This window comes from Podarcis filfolensis, assembly GCF_964270895.1.
Source record: "Podarcis filfolensis genome assembly, chromosome: 1".
Classification (NCBI taxonomy): Eukaryota; Metazoa; Chordata; class Lepidosauria; order Squamata; family Lacertidae; genus Podarcis; species Podarcis filfolensis.
This window is the reverse complement of record NC_139604.1, coordinates 61,594,688-61,609,929: the sequence shown is the minus strand read 5'-3', so window position 1 is coordinate 61,609,929 and position 15,242 is coordinate 61,594,688. Positions and strand designations below refer to the sequence as shown.

At 44.4% G+C, this 15,242-nt stretch overlaps 1 protein-coding gene across 1 annotated transcript in view; it reads right to left on the bottom strand.

Moving 5' to 3' along the window:
* Positions 1 to 15,242, bottom strand: part of MUC5AC (mucin 5AC, oligomeric mucus/gel-forming) — a 60,122-nt gene that overhangs the window by 15,420 nt on the left and 29,460 nt on the right. The window contains exons 27-33 of the mRNA XM_083623855.1: positions 14,638 to 14,766; positions 13,171 to 13,321; positions 11,558 to 11,604; positions 11,229 to 11,456; positions 2,745 to 9,944; positions 2,302 to 2,522; positions 85 to 256 (exon numbers count right to left, since the gene is read on the bottom strand). Of these exons, the coding sequence (XP_083479981.1) occupies positions 85 to 256; positions 2,302 to 2,522; positions 2,745 to 9,944; positions 11,229 to 11,456; positions 11,558 to 11,604; positions 13,171 to 13,321; positions 14,638 to 14,766 (8,148 nt within the window). The remainder of the gene's footprint in view (positions 1 to 84; positions 257 to 2,301; positions 2,523 to 2,744; positions 9,945 to 11,228; positions 11,457 to 11,557; positions 11,605 to 13,170; positions 13,322 to 14,637; positions 14,767 to 15,242) is intronic.

Sequence of the window (15,242 nt, the reverse complement as noted above, 5' to 3'; positions counted from 1 at the left end):
CTCAAACAAGAGTATGTTTGAGGTAATGTTTGCACCATGAAAACGGAGTCATGAGTGCTTCTTTAGAGATTTATTTTCACTCACATTCGCATTCATAGTGATAACAGCAGCCATCTTCACTGAAGACTTTGTTTGGTGGGTACCCATTTTCACAAACAATATTCCTCACTGGTGGACACTGTACTTGCTTTACAGAAATTTTATTGTTTCCCTCACAAGTTGATACGGTGCAGTTCGATACCCATTTGTCGCCAGTCTGTGAAGAGAAAGACATTGTTGCCACTGACACATAAAGTTAGGCCCAGCTAAGCTTTATGTACAGTTTTACATATAACTGATAGGCACTTCTTCTTTGGTTCCTGCTTATTTATACCATTTATACATGTACAAGTGAATGCATCCTACTTCAGAAATCTCCTGGTATCTAGTTTTCTTCAGCACCAACCAATCAGAGGTTAACCATAGAAGCTTTGCACCTACATCAAGGATGGGGAACCTGTGGCTCTCAAGATGTTGCTGGACTCCATCTCCCATCAGCTAGCATGGTCAATGGTCAGGGATGGTTGCAGTTGTAGCCCAATAGAATCTGGAGGGCTAACGGTCTCCAGCACTTGGTCATTTTGATGCTGTCAGCTGTCAAATATTGTCCGGTACTAAACACTATTGCCTATTATTGAACTATCATTATCAAATATTTGTGGTGGTATCCAATGCACGTGTTCCATGAGTGAAAGGATTTCTACTTGCACACACTCCCCCCCTCTCCTCATCCCATGGTCACCTTCCCCAAATCCCTCCAGGTCAGCAGGTAGGGGTATGGCAAGAGAAGAGGGAGGGAAAGTACTGTTGTACAGCCAAAAGTCATTGCACTGGCAGAATGAGTGTGCTGAATACTGCCCTTTACACCACTGGAATGACAGTTATTGAATATTATTAATAAAACACATTGGGTTGTATCCAATTAAACTTTAGAGTAGTCCCATTGAAATTAAAGGACCTATATTAGTCATATCTATGAATTTTGGCATGTGTAGTCTGGGTCTACTATGCAAAACTCCTTAATCCTGCTATATTTTTTGTTGAATTACTTACGTTCTATGTACAAAGTCATAAATAATTTCTGGTTCCTTGGTTTATTCCACCTGTCTTAGTTTGTTTTTGTTTTGTTTAACATCTCCTCCAAGGCTGTATCAAGTGATTTTAACACAGGCTACTGCACATACCTTTTCTGCCCCATTGGCCCCCAGCAAATACTGTTAAATATTAAATACTATTGCATATCAGCTACCACAGCACAGTTAAATAACAAATATTGTTTGGTGAATATTCAGCAAATTTCCAAGAATACCCTGTTAATAATAATAACAACAACAACGTAGTCCTGTAAATGCCTCTTTGGAAGTAAGTCCCACCGAAACACATTTCCAGCTATGTGTGGACTGGATTATAGTCTAAGTGACATTAAGATTTGCAGAGGAGAATTGTGAGAGGGATTGTTTGAAGCAGTTGATTAGGCAGTTAATGGTCCAGATTATCATAATTTTCACCACATTATATGCATCGTAACAAATTCTTCTGATTTGCATTGATTTCTGATTTACACTGAATCAAGCAGAGCCACTCAAGGCCACAGAGTCTGGGCATTCCCCTGCTAAAGTATTCTTGTGAGGTCCAAGCACTTCCAGGCACCTGGTTATGAAGGCTCAGCCTATGTATCTCCTCAGCCCGACAACCGCTTGTCACATGACAGATATTAAAATACCTGGATAGTCACTGGGCAACCTAGGCAACCCATTTACTGGATTTCCCAAGAGCACCTCTGGCTTGGACTTTTTGAATGCACATGCTAAACCCTCATCATGGGGGGTGGGAACACCTTAGCAAATACTATATTAAAAGCCCCCCAAGTCATGACATGTGGGGGAATCATGCAGAACTGATCTAGAGGCAATATCTTCCTACACAATAAAGAGAGAAAATCCACCACTATTCCCACACCTGTACTGCACAAATAAGAGGGCTCACTTGAGACAAAGTTTGAAAATGTCCGCACCCCCAGGACTGGAGCACTCAGGTTCGGAGCTGATAAAACTTCATGGATAATTTGAGTTACACCCCTACACAGCATTCAGGTGAATGCAAACCTAACCACGAACCAGCCAAGAGATAAGCACTGCGAAGAAGTAAGGCTAATCCCTGTTGCCCTATTGAGTATTTCCAGGTACCCAACCTGTAGCTTTCTGTGCATCAACTTCCAAATGGAAAACATCATTTCAAATCAAGATGAAAAGAGATTGGTACCTTTAAGGGTGGTTTAGCATCTGGGCATCCAGGTTGCTCAGTGGTGGTAGTGGTAGTGGCAATGGTAGTGGTGGGGGTGGGGGTTGTGACAACAACTGTCGGAGTGGGTTTTGGTGTTGTTAGTTTGCATGGACCTTTGGATCTCTCAACAGAACATGTTTTACTACAAACAGCAGTGAAAAGGCAACCATCACTGTCTGTTTTATTGTAAATCGTATCACCTACAAAAGGGAATCAAAGAGTTAGACTGTAAATATTTCTAACATACAAAGTAGTAGCACAAAATAATGAAAGAATAATGAACAATGGGCTGTATTAAAGAAAGGAGGGTTTAGCAAATATGTGGAAAAAATATGCAAATGAATCCATAAGCAATATTATTTTTATAATTTTAAGTAAAAAATGATGTGCAAAGTCCATAGAAATCTACATTGGTTACTTACCACGTCTGTAAATAGTTTCATTAATCTTGCAGAAACAGGCAGTTGGTGTTACTGGTACTGTTGTGGTTGGTTTGGGAGTGGTGGTGGTTGGGATGGTTGTAGGTGGGCAACGTGGGTTTACTTCACAGCACAACACCCGTATCTCATAATTCAAGCACTGCCTGAATTTCCCAATTTGCTCATCATTCTTGCAAACCAGTCCAGAATCAACATTACACTCAACTTTCTGACCAAGCTGGTCAAGGCGGAGGTCAGGGTGATTTTCAGCCCTGCACTGGATGTTTGATGGCTTGGCACAGATCTTCCCTCCTGCAGCACGGATCTTGTTATATGTCTCAATGTCACCCCCGTTAGGTCCAGATGTGGGATAGTCAACATCAAACCAGTCGGTCCACTGACATATAGGTCCACAAGTTGTTGTTTCTGGAGAGGTGGTAGTCGTCTCAGTAGTGGTGGTGCTGACAGGCACAGTGGTTGTGGGCAAGGTGGTTGTGCTTACTGGCCGAGGTGTGGTGGTTGTCGTTGTTGGTTGTGTTGTGGTGGTTTTGGGTACTGTAGTTGTTAATGGTGTTGTGGTTGTTGTTTCTGGAGCAGTAGTGGTTGGTTTGGGAGTGGTGGTGGTAGTGGTGGTTGGCTGTGTTGTGGTGGTTTTGGGTGCTGTAGTTGTTACTGGTGTGGTGGTGGTTGTTTCTGGAGCTGTCGTGGTTGGTTTGGGAGTGGTGGTGGTTGGGATGGTTGTAGGTGGGCAACGTGGGTTTACTTCACAGCACAACACCCGTATCTCATAATTCAAGCACTGCTTAAATTTCCCAATTTGCTCATCATTCTTGCACACCAGTCCAGAGTCAACATTACACTCGACAACTTGACCAACCTGGTCAAGGCGGAGGTCAGGGTCATTTTCAGCCCTGCACTGGATGTTTGATGGTTTGGCACAGATCTTCTCTCCTGCATCACGGATCTTGTTGTATGTCTCAATGTCACCCCCGTTTGGTCCGGAAGTGGGATAGTCAACATCAAACCAGTCGGTCCAGTGACATATAGGTCCACAAGTTGTTGTTTCTGGAGAGGTGGTAGTTGTCTCAGTTGTTGTGGTGGTGACAGGCACAGTGGTTGTGGGCAAGGTGGTTGTACTTACTGGCCGAGGTGTGGTGGTGGTGGTGGTTGTCGTTGTTGGTTGTGTTGTGGTGGTTTTTGGTGCTGTAGTTGTTACTGGTGTGGTGGTGGTTGTTTCTGGAGCTATCGTGGTTGGTTTGGGAGTGGTGGTGGTTGGGATGGTTGTAGGTGGGCAATGTGGGTTTACTTCACAGCACAACACCCGTATCTCATAATTCAAGCACTGCTTAAATTTCCCAATTTGCTCATCATTCTTGCACACCAGTCCAGAATCAACATTACACTCGACAACTTGACCAACCTGGTCAAGGCGGAGGTCAGGGTCATTTTCAGCCCTGCACTGGATGTTTGATGGTTTGGCACAGATCTTCTCTCCTGCATCACGGATCTTGTTGTATGTCTCAATGTCACCCCCGTTTGGTCCGGAAGTGGGATAGTCAACATCAAACCAGTCGGTCCAGTGACATATAGGTCCACAAGTTGTTGTTTCTGGAGGGGTGGTAGTCGTCTCAGTTGTTGTGGTAGTGACTGGCACAGTGGTTGTGGGCAAGGTGGTTGTACTTACTGGCCGAGGTGTGGTAGTGGTGGTGGTTGTCGTTGTTGGCTGTGTTGTTGTGGTTTTGGGTGCTGTAGTTGTTACTGGTGTGGTGGTGGTTGTTTCTGGAGCTGTCGTGGTTGGTTTGGGAGTGGTGGTGGTTGGGATGGTTGTAGGTGGGCAACGTGGGTTTACTTCACAGCACAACACCCGTATCTCATAATTCAAGCACTGCTTAAATTTCCCAATTTGCTCATCATTCTTGCACACCAGTCCAGAGTCAACATTACACTCGACAACTTGACCAACCTGGTCAAGGCGGAGGTCAGGGTCATTTTCAGCCCTGCACTGGATGTTTGATGGTTTGGCACAGATCTTCTCTCCTGCATCACGGATCTTGTTATATGTCTCAATGTCACCCCCGTTTGGTCCGGAAGTGGGATAGTCAACATCAAACCAGTCGGTCCAGTGACATATAGGTCCACAAGTTGTTGTTTCTGGAGGGGTGGTAGTTGTCTCAGTTGTTGTGGTGGTGACTGGCACAGTGGTTGTGGGCAAGGTGGTTGTACTTACTGGCCGAGGTGTGGTGGTGGTGGTGGTGGTTGTTGTTGGTTGTGTTGTGGTGGTTTTCGGTGCTGTAGTTGTTACTGGTGTGGTGGTGGTTGTTTCTGGAGCTGTCGTGGTTGGTTTGGGAGTGGTGGTGGTTGGGATGGTTGTAGGTGGGCAATGTGGGTTTACTTCACAGCACAACACCCGTATCTCATAATTCAAGCACTGCTTAAATTTCCCAATTTGCTCATCATTCTTGCACACCAGTCCAGAATCAACATTACACTCAACTTTCTGACCAACCTGGTCAAGGCTGAGGTCAGGGTGATTTTCAGCCCTGCACTGGATGTTTGATGGCTTGGCACAGATCTTTCCTCCTGCAGCCCGGATCTTGTTATATGTCTCAATGTCACCCCCGTTAGGTCCAGATGTGGGATAGTCAACATCAAACCAGTCAGTCCACTGACATATTGGTCCACAGGTTGTTGTTTCTGGAGAGGTGGTAGTCGTCTCAGTTGTTGTGGTGGTGACTGGCACAGTGGTTGTGGGCAAGGTGGTTGTGCTTACTGGCCGAGGTGTGGTGGTGGTGGTTGTTGTCGTTGTTGGTTGTGTGGTGGTGGTTTTTGGTGCTGTAGTTGTGACTGGTGTTGTGGTTGTTGTTTCTGGAGCAGTAGTGGTTGGTTTGGGAGTGGTGGTGGTGGTGGTGGTGGTGGTTGGTTGTGTTGTGGTGGTTTTTGGTGCTGTAGTTGTGACTGGTGTTGTGGTTGTTGTTTCTGGAGCAGTAGTGGTTGGTTTGGGAGTGGTGGTGGTTGTTGTTGTTGGTTGTGTTGTGGTGGTACTGGGTGCTGTAGTTGTTACTGGTGTGGTGGTGGTTGTTTCTGGAGCTGTAGTGGTTGGTTTGGGAGTGGTGGTGGTTGTCGTTATTGCTTGTGTTGTGGTGGTTTTGGGTGCAGTAGTTGTTACTGGTGTGGTGGTGGTTGTTTCTGGAGCAGTAGTTGTTGGTTTGGGAGTGGTGGTGGTTGGGACTGTTGTAGGTGGGCAACGTGGGTTTACTTCACAGCACAACACCCGTATCTCATAATTCAAGCACTGCCTGATTTTCCCAATTTGCTCATCATTCTTGCAAACCAGTCCAGAATCAACATTACACTCAACTTTCTGACCAACCTGGTCAAGGCTGAGGCCAGGGTGATTTTCAGCCCTGCACTGGATGTTTGATGGCTTGGCACAGATCTTCCCTCCTGCAGCACGGATCTTGTTATATGTCTCAATGTCACCCCCGTTAGGTCCGGAAGTGGGATAGTCAACATCAAACCAGTCGGTCCAGTGACATATAGGTCCACAGGTTGTTGTTTCTTTAGAGGTGGTAGTCGTCTCGGTAGTTGTGGTGATTGGTACAGTGGTTGTGGGCAAGGTGGTTGTGCTTACTGGCCGAGGTGTGGTGGTGGTGGTGGTTGTCGTTGTTGGTTGCGTTGTGGTTGTTTTGGGTGCTGTAGTTGTTACTGGTGTGGTGGTGGTTGTTTCTGGAGCTGTAGTAGTTGGTTTGGGAGTGGTAGTGGTGGTGGTTGTCGTTGTTGGCTGTGTTGTGGTGGTTTGGGGTACTGTAGTTGTTACTGGTGTCGTGGTGGTTGTTTCTGGAGCTGTAGTGGTGGGTTTGGGAGTGGTGGTGGTTGGGATGGTTGTAGGTGGGCAACGTGGGTTTACTTCACAGCACAACACCCGTATCTCATAATTCAAGCACTGCCTGAATTTCCCAATTTGCTCATCATTCTTGCAAACCAGTCCAGAATCAACATTACACTCAACTTTCTGACCAACCTGGTCAAGGCTGAGGCCAGGGTGATTTTCAGCCCTGCACTGGATGTTTGATGGCTTGGCACAGATCTTTCCTCCTGCAGCCCGGATCTTGTTATATGTCTCAATGTCACCCCCGTTAGGTCCAGATGTGGGATAGTCAACATCAAACCAGTCAGTCCACTGACATATTGGTCCACAAGTTGTTGTTTCTGGAGAGGTGGTAGTCGTTTCAGTTGTTGTGGTGGTGACTGGCACAGTGGTTGTGGGCAAGGTGGTTGTGCTTACTGGCCGAGGTGTGGTGGTGGTGGTGGTGGTTGTCGTTGTTGGTTGTGTTGTGGTGGTTTTTGGTGCTGTAGTTGTTACTGGTGTGGTGGTTGTTGTTTCTGGAGCAGTAGTGGTTGGTTTGGGAGTGGTGGTGGTGGTTGTTGTTGGTTGTGTTGTGGTGGTTTTGGGTGCAGTAGTTGTTACTGGTGTGGTGGTGGTTGTTTCTGGAGCTGTAGTGGTTGGTTTGGGAGTGGTGGTGGTTGTCGTTGTTGGTTGTGTTGTGGTGGTTTTGGGTGCAGTAGTTGTTACTGGTGTGGTGGTGGTTGTTTCTGGAGCAGTAGTGGTTGGTTTAGGAGTGGTGGTAGTTGGGATGGTTGTAGGTGGGCAACGTGGGTTTACTTCACAGCACAACACCCGTATCTCATAATTCAAGCACTGCTTGAATCTCCCAATTTGTTCATCATTCCTGCAAACTAGTCCAGAGTCAACATTACACTCTACTATCTGATCGAGTTGGTCAAGGCTGAGGTCAGGGTGATTTTCAGCCCTGCACTGGATGTTTGATGGCTTGGCACAGATCTTGCCACCCGCATCTCGGATGTTGTTATATGTCTCAATGTCACCCCCGTTTGGTCCAGAAGTGGGATAGTCAACATCAAACCAGTCGGTCCAGTGACATATAGGTCCACAAGTTGTTGTTTCTGGAGAGGTGGTAGTCGTCTCGGTAGTTGTTGTGGTGACTGGTACAGTGGTCGTGGGCAAGGTGGTTGTGCTTACTGGCCGAGGTGTGGTGGTTGGTGTCGTTGTTGGCTGTTTTGTAGTGGTTTTGGGTTCTGTAGTTGTTACTGGTGTGGTGGTGGTCGTTTCTGGAACTGTAATGGTTGGTTTGGGAGTGGTGGTGGCACTGGTGGTTGTCACCATTGTAGTCCTTTCTGGTGTCATTCTAGGCAAAGTCGTGCTTACTACCACAGGTGTGGTGGTTGCTTTTGTTGTTGTGATGAGACTGGTGGTTGTTTCCGTTGTTTGTGTTGTGGTGGTTTGCAATTTTGTAGTTGTTGCTGGCTTCGTTGTTGTAACTTCAGTTGTCGGCTTAGTTTTCGGTGTTTCAGGTTTTGTAGTAATTAATGGTGTTGTCCTTGTTGTGACTTTTGTTGTTTGTAGAGGTTTAGTTGTGATTGATGTTGTTCCATTTAGTAGCGGTGCTTTTGATGGCTGTGTAGTTGTCTGAGTTTGTGTAATAATAGTCTTTTCTTTGGTAGTACTTATTGGTGTTGATGCTGTTGTGGTTGTTTTGCTGGTGGTCGTTGTTTGTGAGGTTGTAGTTAAAGGCTTTGTAGTTGTTAGCGGTCTGGTTGTTGGACATGGTACAATTATTTTTTCACAGCATTCAATTCTTATCTCATAATTATAGCAAATTGGTGGAAGTTGTTCTTTGTTGTAACATATGAGTCCTTCTGTTTTACTACAAGTAACTTTTTGCTCTAATTCATTTAGTGGTGTATCAGGATATCTTTCTGCTCTGCATTCAACATTTTTTGGTGCCTTACAGACTTTGTATCCTTTGGCTCTTATATTCTTAAATGTATCAAAATCTCCATCATCTGGTGCGGATCCTGGGTAACTTATATCATACCACTGTGACCATTCACAAACTTCCTTTGTGCATTGTTCAGGTGTCGAAGGGGCTGTTGTTGAAATTGTTGTCGTTTCTAAACTTTTTGTTGTCTCTGGAACAGTTGTTACTGTTGTTGGTGACTGTGTTGTAGTTGGAGGTGTTGTGGTTAGTGTTGTTGCTTCAGAAGTAGTTGACACTGTGGTTGTACCTTTTGTTGTAATTTGCGAGGTTGTTGATGTAGTTGTTGACACAGTTGGATGTGTTGTTTCTTTTGTTGTGGGTGTGGTTATAATTTTAGTTGTAGAAGGTGTTGTTTCAGTTGTAGTTTCTGGAATTGTAGTGGACGTTGTGGCTGTAGTAGTTGTGGTTGTAGATTTAGTAGTAGAAGGTGTGGTTGTGACTGTTGTTGTTTTTGGCTTAGTTGTCACTATTGATGTAGATGTTGTTTCTGGAGTTGTACTAGTAACTGTGGTAGTTACTGAAACAGTACTTGTGCTTGCTGTTGTAGTTTCTGGAGTGGTGGTCAAGCAGTCAGTATAACAGCAGTATACTTTGATCTGATAGTTATAACACATCTGCAAGATTCCTGACTGTTCTTCATTTTTGCAGACAAAGCCAAATGTCACATTGCACTGAACAGTTTGTCCAATTTCATCAATAGATTTCTCTGGATATTTCTCTGCCCTGCATTCTATACGTTCAGGTTTTTGGCATATATCTTTTCCTGCAGCCTTAATGATGTCGTATGTTTCAAAATCCCCTTTGTTGTCCAAAGTGGGAAAGTGCACATCGTACCATTCAGTCCATTTACATGTGAGTTTACAAGGTGTTGACCGTGGTATTTCTGTTGTGGTTGCTGGGGTTGTAGTTGAGATGCTAGTTGTTTCGGTTACTACAGTTGTGGTAGGTGGTAGCTTTGGTGTTGTTACAGGAGTAGGAGTTGTTACAGGAAGAGTAGTTGGTGTTGTTGTGTGCGTAGTCCCAGGTGTTGATGCGGTAATGCCACATGGTTCAAAGCTACAACACTGGATTTTGATTTGATAATTGTGGCAGCTCATTGGATGCTGATCCTTGTTGTAACAGATTAGCCCCACTGTTTTACTGCATTCTACTTTCTGGCCCAGTTCACTTAATGGAGTATTGGGAAATTTCTCAGCTCTGCAGGCAACGGCCCTTGGAGCTCTGCAGACTTTATATCCTTCTGCTCGTAGTTTTTCAAAAGTATCAAAATCTCCATCATCATCTCCAGAGCCAGGCTGGCTCACATCATACCACTGTGACCACTGGCATACTTCCTGAACACAAACGGATGTTGTTACAGGCACTGTGAGGGTAAAAAGATAAAATGGCACATTAGTATTTTCATGCTTATTTAAACTTTTAAATGTTAAGCATGTACAGTAGAAGCTGTGTGTAAGAAGGAAGTTTCCTTGAGGCTCTTCTAGACTGCCACCATTTCCAGGCGGGATTCAATCACATACCAGCAAATTTATTTGGTGCAATTGATTTGGTGCTCTTGAGCAACAAAGTCACTCCCTTCTAAAACTGGGTTACTTGCATAAGAGACTGGGAAATGCCCTGGAAAAGTGTAGGATAACATTGGCTCAAAACCGTGTTATCTAACCTCCCTGGCAAACAAATCAGAATGGATGCTCAAGAAACAGGTGGTTTGGAAGCAACCTTTGAGGGTTTAACTAAATCAGTTCATCCGAGCCATCTGGACTGAACCAATCCATTGGACCCCTCTGGAACTAGTTGCTGAGTAACACAGGCTTTTAAATATCTCTATTTCCTTTTGTAAGAACAAAATGTAAAATCAAAATGTTCGAGTGAGGAAATGAGAAGGAAAAGTGATATGGGCTGCTGGGACTGGAGCTCCTCAGAGACCTGAATCAAGAAACTGGGTAGCAGCTGATTGAGATGGGAGGAAAACTGAATGAAGCACATATGAGATGGGTGGGAGCACTATGAATAAACAGGGTACTGCAAGTTGCCCAGAAATTAGTCAAGGAGAACCTGGAGTGAAGCACCTCCATTTTTCTCCTCAGCTCTTTGGGAGATTGGAAACACATCACAGGAGGGACCACAGCTTATTGGCTTACTTAAAAGTGTCCTATATACATTTACTTACAAGTAGTTCTTCACACCAGTAAAAAATGCTTATTGTTTTCTAAAACATACTTACACATTTCATTGAAAGATTTAAACTACAGAGGCACAGGTCATATTTTGCATTGCTGGAGCTGGAGAGGTAGCCCTCTCATCCGGGCTTCCCAGAAAACACCCATCCCTTCCTAGATTGATTGGAATGGCTGGTATTCCTTTCCACCAGCTCAGAAAATGCTAAGGGTAAAAACGCCCATGCAGTACCATTCCAGGAGTACCATTCCAGGAGGCAGTACTATGTCTTCGCCATAGCAGTGTACCATACAGCTATGCAAAAGGTGGTAAAGAAACTACAGAAATCCACAGACAACGTTGCAGGGTAATGCTCTTGAAATTTATACTCTACTACAATCTACTAATTCCAATGTGCTGGAGATGGGTTTCACTGAACAGGGTAGGGAGGGAGTGAACCATATGATTGCACTATCATCAGAGTTTTTACCTGCAGTAGTGGTTGCTGGTGAAGAGGTACTGGAAAAGTTAAAGACGGTAGTGGTTGGTGCAGTGGTGGTGGTGGTTGTGGTGGGTGTTGTTGTGCATGGGAAGATATTCCTCTCTATTGTTCCATTCTTACTGCAAATCGCAGTGATGCACCCTCCAATGCCATCTGTTGTGTTGTAGATGACATCCCCCGGCTTGCTAATCTTCCCTTCATAGATGCAGTGGCATTCTGTCATTCAAAAGAAATTGTCAGCATTAAACTTCTTAAAATGTAAAAGGCTGTTCCAAATCACTCACAATTCATATTAAAACTTAGCACTGAGAACATACCAAGCTCATCGTATCGACACTCTGGTTTGCCAGCCATGGAACAATAGCTAAAAGGAAAGAAAACACATTTGAAGGTAGTTAATTTTCTTTAGTGAGCAAAGAAGACACTAACAGCCCTCCTTATATTAGTTGTTGGCATCCGTCTGCCTCAAGAGACAATGGAGTGTGCCCTCAGGGGCATATACAACCAGTATAAAAGAATGTCTATGGAGGTGAAATTCTGAATAAACTACTACACTTGGATTGAGAAAGCAATTTTAGGCTTTGACTCTAATTGGTTTTACTCATTTACTCAGAACTAAATTCCATGACATCCAGTAGCAGATTGTGATCTACTGGTAGACCATTGAACGTCTGTGGTAGATCACTGTCAGATCATGGGCTCCCCCCAAAGAAGCTCCCCTAAAGAAAGCATTCCTCCTCCCTAAAAAAGCTCAACAACTTAGACTAGAACCCCCCAAAAGGTGGTAGATCACTGCCGGTTTCTAACTCTGAGAGTAGATCACAGTCTCTCGGGAGTTGGCCACCCCGGCAGTAGAGCTTCCATTTTCCAGGTGAGTGTGTGAAAGACTGCATCTTACTTGCTGTTGGAAGGAAGTTCCATTGAAATAAATGGACTGCACTTCAAAGTAAATGGAATTAAAATTGAATCATTTATCTTTTTGGTTCCACAGGGAACATCCAATGATTAACTCTAATTTTCTTTTTGTAAAAGCAGATACCCCCTTCCCCCCAACAACTGGTATATTGGCTGTTGTTTAGAAGGTGGGGCTAACTGATGATTCCCAGGTAAGGTCCTCCCCCTATTGTGTGGGCAGGTGGTCCCTCCCCCTACTTGGCCTGATCACCTTGGCAATGCCTCCCCAGGCAGGATTGGGCAACTGGCTGAGGTAGGCGGAGACCTCCAGGTATCCCACCTGGAGAAGCCTGTGCTAATGGTGCCACATAGGTTCCAGGGGGCTGCGCGCGACCACACAAAGGGCTTACTTAATGTGGGGAGCAGTCATTCCTAAAGCTGATTTGGTTGGTTATTCATTCTACTAATCAGCATGGACAATGGCTGTGTACATAACAAACATTTAAAGCAAATCTCCCCCTGAAAGAATCTTGGGAACTGTGGTTTACCCCCAGAACTAAAATTCCCAGCACACTTAACAAGCTGCAGATCCCAGGAATCTTTGGGGTTGGGAATGTGCTTTCAATGTATGGTGTGTACACAGCCCTAAATATCAGAATCTGTCCCTATATAAAAGGAAGAAGCACAGCACGTAGGATAGTAGAGAATCCTCACCAGAACCTACAGAAGAGGAGAAACAAATTAGCTGAGTGAAAGTGAAGAAAAGAGCAGTAGTAATTTCACTAGAGCCTTCAGGCAAACTTTCTTTCTACCGCAGTAGAAGTTCAAAAAGAGGTGGGCAGGAGAGAAGAATGGAACTATATTATAATGTAGTAAGACATGCTGGAGCAGATTAATCCTAAGGAGAACATTTCCAAACTTTGCCTTCTCAAACCTGTTTCTGCAGTTTGAAATAGAGCATGCTATGCCTCTGCCACAACTTTAAACAATTTTACATTCACATTCTCATTCTCATCATTTGAAAGACAAGCATTACCATGATTCACAGCTCTTTTGTGAAGGCATTTTTTCTCCTGGTTTATAGTGGTTTCCTTTGCCATCAAAGCAGCCACACGCTGGAAGATCAACACACTGCATCTCATCTTCATCAAAATAGGGCTTATCAGCTGGACACTTTGGATAGCAGCCTGTGGTAAGAAAGAGAGTTTTTACCATACCCTGCACAAATGTTAGCCTTTAAGCTGATTTTGTGTATGGTGCTGTCATACCATAAACCAGGGATGAGGAACCTTTGGCCTCCATGCATTGTTGGACTCAAGCTCCCATCAGTCATAGCCAGCATGGCCAATGCTGGGAACTGTAGTTCAACAACATCTGGAGGGCCATAGGCCGCCCATCCCTGCCATATCTTGATCTCACAATTATAAGCCATATGTTAATCCATAAACTCAGACTAATAGTCACACTGGCTTGAATCCAACTGTGTATCCCCACTAGCAGAAGCTCTTTGGTCCAGCAGAGGATTCTGTGAGTGGAAACTTTGTGAGTCCTGAAGTAGGTTGTTCTGCATTTATACCATAACCCTTCCACAGATTGTCAGTGAAGTTTATGGTAAAGAAAAGTCAAGCAACTGTCATTTAGCAAGACTGGGGCTCAGGAGAAGAGGCCATGGAGGCAGAGGGAATCTCTTGACCAAAAGGAAGATTGACCTCAGAACCCGCTTTAGACATTCCTGCCTCCTTGGATGTTCTAGCATCAAAGGAGCACATGATGCCTGCACCTCTCCACCTTGAAGAATTTGCCTTGTCTTCCTCGAACTCTGGTCTCCAGCTTAGAGGCAAGAACTTAACCTTGGTCTCCCCCAAGCTTCCAAAGTGAATGGCACCTAGTGGCTGAACCTCTTTAACTGTAAGGGCTCTATGCATCAGGGAAGAAGTTAGCTTCCCAATCAAAGCAGCAATCCTACTTAAGGCTTAGTCCAGGATAGTTGGGTGCTGGAACAACAGTCCAGCCTAGATTTCACTTGGAGCTAACTAGGGTTTTACTACTATGTTTATTTGCTCATCTGCCTTTTTGGACCCCAACCTCTGCTTTACTTGACTCTGTTTATCTGGACCTACTCTCTACTTTGCTGGAATGACCTCAGTGGAACCTGATCTGTGTTTTACTTTGCCTGACCCCGATCATCAGAATCTGACCTTGCCCGGCTGAAACCCAATCTCTGCTTGATCTGGCTTTGCTTCTGGATCCCAGACAGGGACCAGCAGTATGTGACCTTGAATTTTCTGTGTAGGACATGCCTCCACTGGGCTAGATCCTGTCCCCTTGACTGGGACAAAACAGTAACTTCCCTTTCCCTAAACCAAACTTCCCATATTCACAAAGCATCAAGCATTTTGTTTTGGGCAACCACAGTTTTTATAACAATTAATATAAAATGAAGCTTTTAAGTTTCCTGTAATCATCATTTGTAGATCAAGGGTAAGGTCCACAATCCTTGTACCTTCTAAGCCTTGTAACTCATGGAGGCATTTTCCACTTGGGTTTCTGCAAGTCTTCATACAAGGAGAGCCACAAGGTTGGTAGTGCCACTCACACTCCTCTTTTGGATTATAGTAATCACAGAACAGAGCTGCAAAAGGAGGAAAGGGTTTTTTAAATGTTACTTTCAAGTAAAATGCATAAATTTCATAGCACTCAATACCTATCCTTGCACTGTATGCCAGTCATTTCTCATTTCTATGTTCAGTGATCTGGTAAGCAATATTAGTTGCTTGTTTTTCTAGTGTCATTATTCACTTCACCAGTCAGGAACACCATCAAATGAATTTTGTGAGCAGGGATGTCAGGAACAGACCCAGTTACCCTCCTGATACATCTTCTCCCCAGCTGGTAGGAGGTAGGATCAGAGATATTGGGTGGATCACAGATAGGATTGGGTGGTGAATGCTGCGCCTGGTGAATGGCTACACTTCCTCCGCCAAAATATGAAAGATCTATGGTCTTCTAAACGTGTTACTGGTGGGGTTTTTTTTGTTATTATGTTATGTATTCTGCATTTTTGTACTGTAAACCACCCTGTGAACTTAGGATGAAGGGTGGTATATA